A 12,667-nucleotide genomic window follows, 5' to 3' on the forward strand; every position below is an offset into this window, starting at 1 on the left:
GCTCCCTAGAAAGCAGATCCCCAGGGGCGATGGAACCTCTCATTCTCTGAGGTCAGCTGGGAGGGGGTGGTCAGTGCCAGGGAGGAGAAGCGACCTTCATACCCATCCAGATGGGAGTGGAGAAGTGGCTCCAGGGAGGGCTGCTTGGGGGTCTGGGGAGGACGGGGAGAAGGGAGAAGTCAGGGTGCCCAAGGGGAAGAGAGAGGAAATTAGAGGCACACATGATCTCTCAACACTGGCATTTGAACCCTCAGAAGCATAGCTCAAAGTCTTGTGGAATACCCCAGGATCTTTGCAGTTTCTGAAATTGCTGTTATCGGGGCCTCACTGCCTCCTCAGGTAGATGCTGGCTTTAATAGAAGTTTCCAGAGAGAGGGGACCACGGGGCACAGGGTCTGCCCCCCTCACCTCTGGGGAGAAACAAGTCCAGATGTGAGGAGGCTGAGGCTGGAGCAGCAGGAGGAGCCAGCTCACATGAGCACCAGGAAAGGGCATGAGGTGACATGAGACCACTGGGGAGGAATGTTCCATGCCAAGTGGGATCGGCCTGAGTGAAGGCCAGAGGAGGAAGAGGCTGCAGACCAGCAGGGGCTCAAGGGTGGAGACTGGGTTAGGATTCGGCAGGGAGGCCACACAGGCCCTGAGGGCCACCATGAGGCCTTGAGAATGACACCCCTCCTCAGCTGCTGCATTGCAGCTGGAGGGATGAGGGATGAGTCCCAGAGGGAGACCCTGGCCCGGAAGTAGGTTATCTCTTGATGTAGGGTCAAACAAGATGCCACCTTTCTGGACTTTACTGTGGGCCACAAGTGGGACTAACACGGAGACTTACTGTGCTCACTCTCACACTTTACCCAAGAGGTGGAAAGGGCTGCCTTGGGGATTCCTGATCTTCCATCACCACAGATCTCACACAGAGGCCTACTCTGCCCAGGAGAGAGGGAGGATGGGACAGAGGGACCTGTGAGTTACAAGTGAGTTATGGAGTTCAACCTGCAGCTTTTCCTCTCTGAGCCTTGGTTCATGATGTTGAGTAGATAATCACCCCAAGTCCTCTCACCGGAGCCTTCTCCAGTTCAACCTGTTCTCTGTGTTTCCCTTACACTCACCCACTACCCCCTCCTGGGCAGCTACGAGCTTTGTGAGACCAGGTCTTAGTCTTGGCAGAAGGCTGCCCCCACACCCATCACGGTAACTCAGACGTCCGGGGTGACCTTTAATTTGGAAGTCTCTTGGCTCACTCCAGGTTATTTTCTTTGGAGTCACCATGGATGGTCCCGGAAGCAGGAATCGCCTCTCATCCCATCATCAGCATATAAGGGCCACTAGCACTGTTGGAATCCCAGGAGACAGTGCAGGGGAGCAAAGACCGCTGAATACCCTTTTCCACACCTGTGAGTGCTTGGCTGTCCACTCGTGGATGGATCCCCACATTGGTGGCGGTGGGGAGGGTATCTTCAGAAGATATGGGGGTCAAGAGTTAGAGCCATGTGGTTGCTTGGATCAGAATTGACAAGTTTAGAGAAAGATAGATGCTGAAATGTATCAGATCAAGGAGTGATGCAAGATTGCAATGTGGAATCCATTGATGGACTCTGTACTTTGTTCAAGATGTATTTAGCTTGCCTACTAGCTTATAGGCCTTTTATTGGGATCTAGAGGTCCAAGAGAAACATGAGTCTCAGTCCTTCTCCTACGGAGGGAGCTCACAGCCTGGTAGCAAAATCATCAGGTAATTGGTATGCAGGACCCTAATCAGAGAGGCAGAGGTGGTGGGTTAAAGATTCTGGGGAAGGGCTGAGAGTAAGCTGTAAGGGAGAATTGGAAGGTGAGAGTAAGCAAGAAGAAAGCCAGGTTAGGTGGAGGAGTCAGCATGGGTAAAGCGCCTTTGTCATCCCAGGCTGACTGCAGGGAATCCCAGCCCCCCCCTCACTGGCTAGGTGGCTCAAGGGAGACACTCTGGGCTTTCTGACCTGGGCAGTCCATCTGTGAACCAGAAGATAGCCACATGAACTTTATAGGAAGATGAAGCTGACGATGACAGGTGGTCACTGATCAACCCTCTTTCCTCTTGTTTCTCCCATGATCGGCCTGGTGTCAGACCTGAAGATGTTTCAGCTATGGAAACTTGTTCTCCTGTGCGGCCTGCTCACTGGGGCCTCAGCAGATCTTCTTGGAGATCTTACTGGCACCGTGAGTGATGCTGTGGACAGTCTGAGACCTGTTATTGATAGCAACCTGAAAACTGTTGTTGAAGAAGGTAACAATCTGGTTCAAGGTGAGTCAGTGAGAGTCACCATCACGTAGAACCCAAACCTTAACTAATATTGTGCCTGCAATAACAGAGGCTACCACCAGGAGGTGCCCTTTATAGTTGGTTTACTTAGCTATTCAATTTTTCACTTTATTCTCACTAAAGGCTAAAATAAGTTTCCTCTTATCCTGATAAACTCCTGACAATATGGGCATAGGATACATTCCTAAAAGTGGGATTTCAAAAATTCTAAAAGCATGTACATTTTTCAATTGTAGTAAATATTGGCAAATAATTCCTGTATTAACATTTTTTCCAGCTGTCAGTGAGAGTTTTCTTTTCTTCATCTTTCTTCCCCCCTCACTCCTCCATGGTCTGGACAGCTTTAAATGTTTTGTCAGTCTTGATGAATTGAAAATTATTTCTCGGCCCGGAGTTTGGACTAGTGGTAGAGTGCTTGCCTAGCATGCACAAAGACCTGGGTTCAATTCCTTGGTACCACAGACATAGAAGAGCTGGAAGTGGTGCTGTGGCTCAAATGGCAGAGGGCTAGCCTTGAGGAAAAAACGCCCAAGGACATTGCTTAGGCCCTGAGGTCAAGCCCAGGACAGGACAGACAAAGAATGAGAGAGGGGCGGGGGAAGAAGAAAATCTCTTAGTGTAATTTCTCCATGGCCCCTCCTCATATTATTTCTGCTCTGTCCTGCAGCTGTTTTTTACCCAAGCCCAGAAAGACTACTAATTCTGGACAGAGGGCTAGCCTTAAGGAAAAAGCCCTGAGTTCAAGCTCCAGGACTGGCAAAAAAAAAAAAAAAAGACTACTAATCCTGAGGGGTCTTTACAAATGGCTGCTACTAAGAGTAACAATCAGAACCAGGAGTTTGGCCTAGTGGTAGAGTGCTTGCCTAGCACACACAAAGACCCAGGTTCAATTCCTCAATATCACAAACATAGAAAAGCTGGAAGTGGTGCTGTGGCTCAAGTGCCAGAACGCTAGCCTTGAGGAAAGCCTAAGGACAGTGCTCAGGCCCTGAGTTCAAGCCCCAGGACCGGCAAAAAATTTTTATTTAATGAAAGAGCTGGGCAAGGTGGCTCACACCTGTAATCCTAGCTACTAAGGAGGCTAAGATCTGAGGATCACAGTTCAAAGCCAGCCTGGATACTAAAGAATGTGAGACTCTTATCTCCAATTAATCACTGTCTTTTCAGCTGCTGCAAAGCTGTCATTCTGGGCCCCATTTTCTACTTCCATGGGTTGAAGCCATATTTTCCCCTCATTTCCAGATTTCCCTCCTTTTAGTATATTCACTCATTCTGCTTGACTTGTTTTGTTGTTGAACTGATGTATGTTCTTTAGAGCCATAGACCTCAGTCACCATAAACAGAAGTGAACACAGTATCAATGACCAATGGATGGATCGATTCCTTTATTGGTAAATGATGAGTACATATGAGTACAAAGGCAGCATGAGGGGAGGTGGGGGAAGACTCCCTAGCTCTGTGACTAGGCAGATTTAACCTTTGGACCTTTATTTCTTTATATTGCCAATGAAAGCAATACCAACATCTATCTCCTTGTATTGTCATAGGAATAACTGTTTTTCCTGCTAAGCCTGTCTGTTTTATGAGTGGTATATAACACTGCATGGTGACTGTCTTGGCAGAAGGTATCGTGAAACTTGCTGACAAAGTACAAGAAATCCAGCAATCCCCGGTTTTCCAAGAGGTCAAGGAGAAACTTCTGGATGCCCAGAACCTGATCCAAAATCCCTTGTCTTTTCTTACAGCAAATGGTATTCAGTACGTTGGTGCTTTATTTTCTTTGTTTCTCCCCCCCCCACACACAAAGAGGGTTCATAGTTTTTAAAAATATCAGAGTAATATCGAAGCCTGGGGACAAGCCTTGTTTCCTGCAACTTCACCAGGGTCTCTGAAGCCAGAGCTTGAGTAGATGAGGTCAGCACTCAAGGACCTGTCTCATCTCATGGAGTTCAGATTTTCCACTCTGCAATTTCTGGGTCAAAGATTTTGTTCATTCTCCCCTCCACCTATTTGCTGGTACCTATAGACTTTCCCAAGAATAAGGCTGCTCTTCTCTAAATACAGCTAGAAGCAAACGTTTGAAACCCACAGAGTAAAGAAACAGATGCCACACCTCTTCTGGGTAGTTGGTTCCAAACATGCATAGACTTTTGGAGACATAAAGTTCTGGCTTTAATAGCTGGGTATGGTGACTCACACCTGCAATCCTAGTTACTTGGGTGACTGAGATCTGAGGATCTCGGTTCAAAGCCAGTCTAGGCACTAAAGTCTGTAAGACTCTTATCTCCAATTAACCACTAGAAAACCGGAAGTGGCGCTGTGACTCAGGCATAGGGTGGTAGCCTTGAACTGAAGAGCTCAGGAACAACGCCCAGACCCAGAGTTTAAGTCCCATGACAGGCAAAAAAAAAAAAAAAAAAATATTCTGGCTTTGGCACTTATGTTTAGGGCAAAACTACATCTGTCTGAGATGTACACTGTCCTAGGATGCGAACAGTAGCCTTTCTGAGCATAATGAGGCCTAAGAGGAGGGGGTAGGGGGTGGGGAGGCCCAAATTCTCCACAAATCACAGGACAGGGAATGTTTCAGCAAATGGTTGCCCCAGGAGATAAACAAATAAATATTGTGGGTTTTGCTCAGGCTGAAAATCACTGATCTCGCCACGCTGAATATTAAACCTGAGTTGTCTGCCGACGGCAAAAGCCTCCAGCTGCGAGTCCCAGTTGACGCCCAAATATCTGTGAGCTTGTAAGTACCAGTGGCTTCAACCTGGGTGGGTTCCAATGGGGACTTGAGCTGAGAAAAGACCCTTTAACCTTATTTTTCCAATCTCTAAATATGGGAACTTTCCTAGTCTTTAAAAATAGTATAGTCAACTTTGACAAGTCTCTCTGAATGCTCCACTTCATATACTTTTGAAATTGTGACACTGATCTAATTGGGCTGAGTGAAAACTATGGCTCACATCTGTAATCCTAGCTACTCAGGAAGCTGAGATTGAGGTTTAAAACTAGCCTGGGCAAAAAAATCTCAGACTCTTCCCCCTGCCCCCCCATCCCAATAAATATTATTCTATATGATCAGATGCACATAGGCAGCATGCCTTTGTGCTCCTCTCCTAAGTCATCTGTGAGATTCTTATCTCCAATTAACCATTGAAAAGCTGTGGCTCAGTGGAAGAGTACCAGCTTTGAGAAAAACATAAAAATCCAATCAAGGGCACAAGGCCTTGAGTTCAAGCCTCAGTACTGACTCAAAAAAAGAAAAAAAAGAAGGAAGGAAGGAAGGAAGAAAGGAAGGCAGGCAGGCAGGCAGGTAGGCCGGCCTAACTGGAAAAGTTGAGAACAAAATTTCTCCCAGCAGCATTTTATACCTCTGTAGTATCTCTAAATAGCAGTGACCATTATAAACAAATACATATTATAATGTGAATTATATACTAAAGAGTCTATACATAAAATATAATTTTAATTTAGAAAGAGCTACATAAGCTAGGTGTCGTGGCTCACGCCTGTAATCCTAGCTACTCAGGAGGCTGAGATCTGAGGATGGCAGTTCAAAGCCAGCCCAGGCACTAAAGACTGTGAGATTCTTATTTCCAATTAACCACTAAAAATCTGGAAGTGACACAGTAGTCTTGAGCTGAAGAGCTCAGGGACAATGCTCAGGCCCATGGTTCAAGCCCCACAATCAACAAAACAACAGCATAAACAGCTATGTAGGGAAATGGCAGAGAGGAAGGAATGCATAAAAGAATCTTTGTGTATTAGGAATGGAGTTAGAGGTAGAGACCTTGCTCAACATTCATGAAGCCCTGGATTCAATCCCCAGGGAAAGAAGAAAGAGACTTTCCCTCATAACAATGAAATAACTAAATGGAGCAATCCAGGTAAAACATTCCCCGTGCTTACAGATACATCATGCTCAAGCTGAGCACTGGTGGCTCATGTCTATAATCCCAGCTACTCAGGAGGCTGAGATCTGAGGGTTGTGGTTCAAAGCCATATGGCACAGGAAAAGCCAAGAGACTCTTATCTCCAATTAACCCTTCAGAAAACCGGAAGTGGTGCTGTGGCTCAAGTGGTAGAGCAGTAGCCTTGAGCTGAAGAGCTCAGGGACAGCGCCCAGGCCCAGAGTTCAAGCCCCACGACCACCTCAACAACAACACAAAGCAAAGCCAACTATTCATTAGTACAACATTGAATAAAAGTTTCCTGTGAGTTAAATCCACATAGCCAGAGGAACAGCTGATTTTGTAACATGGTCCATGTTGACTGGACCCCATCAGTGTTTATGTCACCTATCCAGGCAGAGGAACACAAGGGGACAATGTGGCAGCAGTCTCCATCTCTGATCCCCGTGGCTCTTACCTCCTGCAGGCCTCTCCTTAACGAAGTGTTTGACTTGTCAACCACTGTGGATCTCGTGGGTGGACTCAGAACTGAAACGGATCCCCAGACCAATAAGCTGAGTCTAACCCTGGAGACATGCTCCAGTGACTTAAGCAACCTCTCAATCTCTGTACTGGACAGGTAAGACCACCCTCCAACTCAGGGGCTTGCAGACCCCTGGTTCCATTATCCTAGTACCTGACAGGTCAGCTTTCCCACTCACAGAACTCTATCATCAGCAGGATCTCCTGAAGTCTCAGTTTCCACATGCATAAAGTAGGGACAATAATGGCAGCTATTCACAGGCCTCTCAAAATGGAATGTGAGAACATAGAAGAAAATCTTTAACAAGAGCCTGGGCTATCTCACACTCTCAGCAATCACCTAGCCAGGCTGACTGTGAAGAGTTCTCACCATCATTGGGGCAGGAAATATTAACCATGATCATCATAATCTCAACTCTAGAAATGTGCATATTGCTTTACACCTTGCTTGGTGCAAGCATGTTTAAGAGGAAGTTGTATCTTCTTGGAGAATTATAATCTATCCTTACAGAATGATGGACACATCAAATGATATTAAAATCCCATCTACTTCCTTACCTTGTTTGAGTTTGGGGGAGTAGCCAGGAAGTAAATGCCTATCAGTGGCTTTCATTTCAAATTGTTCTCCACCCACTAGAAAATTCCTGTAATAAGAGCTTGAGAACCCAATCCTTCTCCATTGAAATCATTGAGCTCCATTAATCTGCAAAATCTACATCTTAAACTATGTGTTTGAAAAAGTAGATTTGGCCCAGAAAAGAAGGTGGAGGGGCTCTGGCCCCTGGCTGGGAGAATAAAATTGGTGTAGCCAAAGCCTAGGGCTGGGTGGCTGTAGCCAGGATCAAAGTGGGTCAACCTCCTGTGACCACGGCCAGAGACCACTCCATCCTCCACCTACCACAGCATGTGATCACGGTGGGCCCAGAGACCTCCTAAAACCAAAAGAATGGATCCACAATTTGGAGACGCAAGTCTAGAGGCCCGAGTCCATCAGACCCTGCCTTGCCAAGAAGGCACAGGGACTTGCTCAATTGTACCTTGTTATCCTCCGAGATCTTAGCAGCGTTACTCTAGTCTGTCTCTTAAGAGTCTTCTCTGGTCCTTCAGAGTCCACATCACAGCTTGTTATCTTATGTCTGATTTCATATTTACTTTGCTCATTCCATTAGCTCCAAAATATGCAAAGAAATCACTGCGGGAAGCTCTGGAGAACTGAGGACAGCCTAAGGGCAAAGCAAGCAGATAAGCATCTGGATGAACAAGGAAAGGGGTGAAGCCTGCCACAGGGCATTACACTTAACAGGGCACAGTGAGAGCCAAGCCCTGCTTTAGTTGAGCAGTCAGTGAGGGCTGTCTGGAAGATGGAGGACATGGCATTGTCCAGGTGGATGCCTGGCACAAATTGCTGACAGCATGGGTTGAATGAACCCATGGGTTGACAATGAAGTCCCAGAGTTGTGAGGAGACTCTCCAGATGCCCTGTCGGAGTTGGGTGATAGGTGACCATCTCTGGATGAAGGCTAGGAGAGCAGTTCAGTCTAGGGTGCATCTAAGATTTATCAGTTCCTTGTCTTTTTCAGAAAATTGGGGCTGCTCAACAACCTTCTGGATGTAACTTCTATTGTCCTGAAGAACGGAGTGTCCTACGTGCTGCAGAATCTGGTAACACCCTCTGCCCGCTCCCCTTCCCCATCTCTCCTGTACCCAGAGCCAGGTTTGGGGGCAGAGGCAGAAGTGGCATTCTCAGGCCTGACCCTCCCCCCTCCTCAGTATGTCAGCCTGAGGGGCACAGGACCTGGCACTGCTGAGGGCACAAGGTCCTTACCTTGGGCAGCTGTGTGTTGCCCATTGCCTTTATGATTTTTGTTGTTGTTTGTTGCTTTGTTTGTTTTTGTGCCTATCCTGGGTCTTAAACTCAGCACTGACCTTGAGCTTTTATGCCAAAAGTTAGTGCTCTACCACTTGAGCTATATCTCCACTTCTGGCTTTTTGGTGGTTAACTGGAGATGAGTCTCATGGGCTTTCCTGCCTGGACTGGCCTTGAACCACAAACTTCAAATCTCAGCCTCCTGAGTGGCTAGGATTACAAGCCGAGCCACTGACTCGCCCATTGTCTTTCTAGCTAACATTTTCTTCTAATCAACACAATTGCATTCAAATAAGTGCATTTGTATTTGTTTCTTTCTTTGTTTTGTCAGTCATGGGACTTGAACTCTGGGCATGGCCACTGTCCTTGAGCTCTTCATCTCAAGGCCAGTGCTCTAACACTATGAGCCACAGCATCATTTCTGGTTTTCTAGTGGTTAACTAGATAAAAGTCTCCTGGGCTTTCATTCCCAGACTGAGTTTGAACCATGACGCTCAGATTTCAGCCTCCCGAGTAGTTAAGATTACAGGCCTGAGTCACCTGCATCTGGCTTGCATGTATTTATTTATTTATTTATTTATTTATTGCCAGTTGGGGCCTGAGCACTGTCCTTGGGCTTTCTCAAGGCTAGAGCTCTACCACTTGAGCCTTAGCACCACTTCTGGCTTTTTTTTCTACGTATGTGGTACCGAGGAATTGAATCTGGGTCTTCGTGCATGCTAGCAAGCACTTTACCACTAGGCCAAACTCCCGGCCCCTGCATTTATTTTTTAAAAAGGAAACTCTATTCTAAGTAGGAAACTAGTATCACTGATTATGTTTTACAATTCATTGAAGACACAAACATAGCCCTGTGAAATAGTGGGTTTCTTCTTTTCATCTATGTGTCATTCAAAGTAACTAGACCACATGTAGGATTCTTGAATCCCTGATCCTCAGATTCAGAATTAATCACCATGAAAAGGAGCCCAGGAGCCCAGAAACCCTGATTGCTCTGCAAGTCACCCCACCTGAGACCCCATCTTTCACATGTTCCTCAGGCCAACTCCAGCTCACCTAGGTGCGCTTTAGAAATACAGACTCCAGACAGGACTGCTGGGGCCTGCCTGTAATTCCAGCAATTGGGAGGATGAAGCCACAAGATCGATACAAAGATAGATAGATAGATAGATAGATAGATAGATAGATAGATAGACAGACAGATAGATAGACAGACAGATAGATAGATAAAGGTAAGATGGATAGGAGAGAGCACACAGGAAAAGAGGAAGGGAAATTCACTCTCAGGCCCTGCTCCAGTTTGCTGATAGGCCTCTGCAGGTGATGGATGAAGGATGCCCTAAGAGTAGCACTGGATGGTCGCTAGGACAGTATGGGAGCCTTCGAAGACGCGAGCACTTTTGCACTTCCAAGTTGAATCCGAGAAGGTTAACATTCTTGCTTCTTGAGATTCTAGAATTCTGGTAGTCTGATCTTTTAGACTTGTAGCGCCTCGGGGGCAGGGAGCGTCGCCCATTGTTCACAGATCCTGAGGATCAGTTTCTCAGATGAGAAAGCCAGCCTCAGTGGGGTGGCTGGCACATGTTTCCTGCTGAGAGCCATCTTTCCTTCCTCTTCCCCCTCTTTCCTTTCCTGTTAGCTCTGCCCGCTGATCCAGGTCCTGGTCAACAGTCTGAACCTAGCCCTTACTCCTGATATTCTGAATGGTAAGTCAGAACCCAGGGAAGGGTGCATGCGGGCACACAGTCCTACATCCTGCCTGGTCAGGCCTGGATAGGAGGTTCAGTGTTCGGGGCAAGATAGGGATGGAATGTCATCTTCCTGCTACTCAGGGATGCTGTGTGGCCTTTAGGTGACCAGGCATGGTGGGGGTGGTGGAACTGTTGAGGAAATAGGAAGGGGGCACTGAAGATGCCAGGGCCCTGGAGGAAGCTTTATGGAAATGGCCAGAGGCAGCCACTCTGGGTCCTGCAGGCAGTGTCAACAGCCCTGTCCTGGGCAGTAGGGACTTATAGCCATTACACCGAGGGGAGCTAGGACACCCCTGAAGCCCCTGACTTCAGCTGTCACTGACCCATGGAGGGTGGTAGCTAGTAGTGTCTGGTCTGTGCATCTTTCCATGGCAAAGACTGAGGCCTGCTCCTGATTTTGTCCTTCAGCTCTCTCTGTGGACCTGCCCGTCGCCCTCTGAAGAGGAAGCATTAGGAGGACTGCTGTGCTGCCACCTGCTGGTGAGGGCGGGCACTACACCACCATGCACAGAACCTGTGGGGAAGCAAGCAAGAGCCGGGCTGGGCTTTGCTTCATTTTCCAGCAAAGAATGGAGCCCTAATCTCAGTCGTAGACCAAGTCCCGGTCCTGGGCCCAGGCTGAGTCCTGATTCTGGCTAAAATAAAGCCTGAGTCTTCATCACACACCTAGACTGAGCCCAGATCCTAGTCACAGACTCAGCTTAATGCCAGGCTATTTGCTGAGCCCCAGCTTTGGTTACAGACTGAACTCTGACCTCAGTCTGAGACTGATCTACATCCCTGATCATGGTTTCACCTTGACCTTGGCTCAAGTTCCAGCTGCTTTTCAGTCTTTTCCCATCTTTCATTGTCCCAGAGACCAGGAGAGGGATGAATAAGGATGGGGAACAGGTGCCATGGGTACTCTGGGTGGGTTGGGGCAGTGGGTCCAGGCCACCTGGGCTCCTACTGGGTGTCCAGAGAATGGCAGTGCCCACTGCATCTTGACTTCCAACATCTAGACACCCTGTGGTCTAATTCCAGGATGATGACCGAGGTTCCACTTGAGTCCTTTGCTGTCTCCCTCTGGAAAGTGCTGCTACCATCCCCAAAAAGATGAAGGCCCAAGTCCAGCTCCATACAATCTCTTCACAATGAGAAAGTGGCCTGGATACCATTTCCTCTGTCCCTTCCTACCCCCGCTCCACAATTAAACTGCATTTCCATACCTGCGTGGCTCTCCTCTGTCCTTCTGTGGGATTTCCTGGTGGAGGGATAGGGCTGGGCTGTCCTCATGTCCTCATACAAATGGTGGCACTGAAGCAGAGAGCAGGCAGGGAACTGGTCATCTGTGGCTGTGGTCCAGGTCCCTCCAGCCACTCATCTAACAAGTATTTAGTGAGCACCTGCTTTGAGCCAGGCAGGCAGTGGAAACAGGACAAACACATTCCAAGGACTTTCTACTCCTCTCCAGACCGGGGTCATCTACTGCACCAGGCAGAGGCAAGGGGGGAGGGTGGGGGTCTTTGAGCCTCCCTGCCACCCACAGGGCCAAGATTCTCCCTGAGCTGGGCTTGATCCTCTCATTGGATCAAGATCCTCCATTGTCAGCCCTCAGTTCCTGGACCTTACCCTCCCAGACCACAGGAGGCTCTGGGTTCCCACTTGTCCCCTGGAGATCAGCTGCCCCCTTGGAGGTGGTCAGCCCTGCACCATGCCTGAGGGCTACCTCACCACCTCCCACCACACTTCTGTGCCAGAAATAGGAAACTGAGGCTCACAGGCAAAGTGACTGACTCATCCAGCAAGCAGCGTTCAGGACGTGAACCCATTGTTGTGGGATCCCCGGATATACTAACCATGGATCCCAGAGGAGATCTCACAGCCCCTTGCAGGCCTCATTCTGCGGGCCCTTTCCTCATGTTGGCTCTCAGTTTCCCCTTTGTGAAGCAAGGAAGAGTTGCTGCTTCCCACGGCCAAGCCAGATTCATGGAGCTATATCCTTGCAGGGGAGCCAGGAGCCCTTGGCCAGTCCGGAAATGTTTGTTGGGGTGACATTTCAGTGTTGGGGTTTGTGCAAGTAGTTACCTGTATTTCTGGAAGACAGGAAGGGCAAGTGAGAAGGGAGGGGAGGACACCATCAGAACCGGACAGGTGGTCCCGGGCCAGGAGGTAAATGGGAGGTCCTGGAGGCCGGGATGTAAACGTGCAGCTCAGGGCTCTCATCTGTCATGTCAGGTTCTTGACGCTCAGAGCTCCAGGGCTGTCAGTTGTCGGTACTCTGAAGGCCTAGGATATCAGTAGCTGTGGCTCATGCATCACATTTACCCATGCTCGC

General features: G+C 48.2%; 1 protein-coding gene and 1 long non-coding RNA gene across 2 annotated transcripts; one reads left to right on the top strand and one right to left on the bottom strand.

Moving 5' to 3' along the window:
- Window positions 1–2,109: 2,109 nt before the first annotated feature.
- Bpifa2 (BPI fold containing family A member 2) lies at window positions 2,110–10,614 on the top strand. Its single transcript, XM_090352708.1, has 7 exons — window positions 2,110–2,278; window positions 3,919–4,054; window positions 4,938–5,045; window positions 6,677–6,829; window positions 8,313–8,394; window positions 10,239–10,305; window positions 10,574–10,614. The coding sequence occupies exons 1-7, from the start codon at window positions 2,110–2,112 to the stop codon at window positions 10,612–10,614; spliced, it is 756 nt and encodes a 251-aa protein (XP_090208834.1).
- Window positions 10,615–10,681: 67 nt separating this feature from the next.
- LOC150050373 (uncharacterized) lies at window positions 10,682–12,402 on the bottom strand. Its single transcript, XR_016538722.1, has 3 exons — window positions 12,189–12,402; window positions 11,559–11,646; window positions 10,682–10,784 (listed from the first exon to the last, which is right to left on the bottom strand). It is a non-coding gene; the product is annotated as an uncharacterized LOC150050373 (long non-coding RNA).
- Between the last annotated feature and the right edge of the window lie 265 nt (window positions 12,403–12,667).

The sequence above is a fragment of the Megascapheus bottae genome, chromosome 18, assembly GCF_031878675.1.
Source record: "Megascapheus bottae isolate mThoBot1 chromosome 18, mThoBot2.hap1, whole genome shotgun sequence".
In the NCBI taxonomy this organism is placed as follows: domain Eukaryota; kingdom Metazoa; phylum Chordata; class Mammalia; order Rodentia; family Geomyidae; genus Megascapheus; species Megascapheus bottae.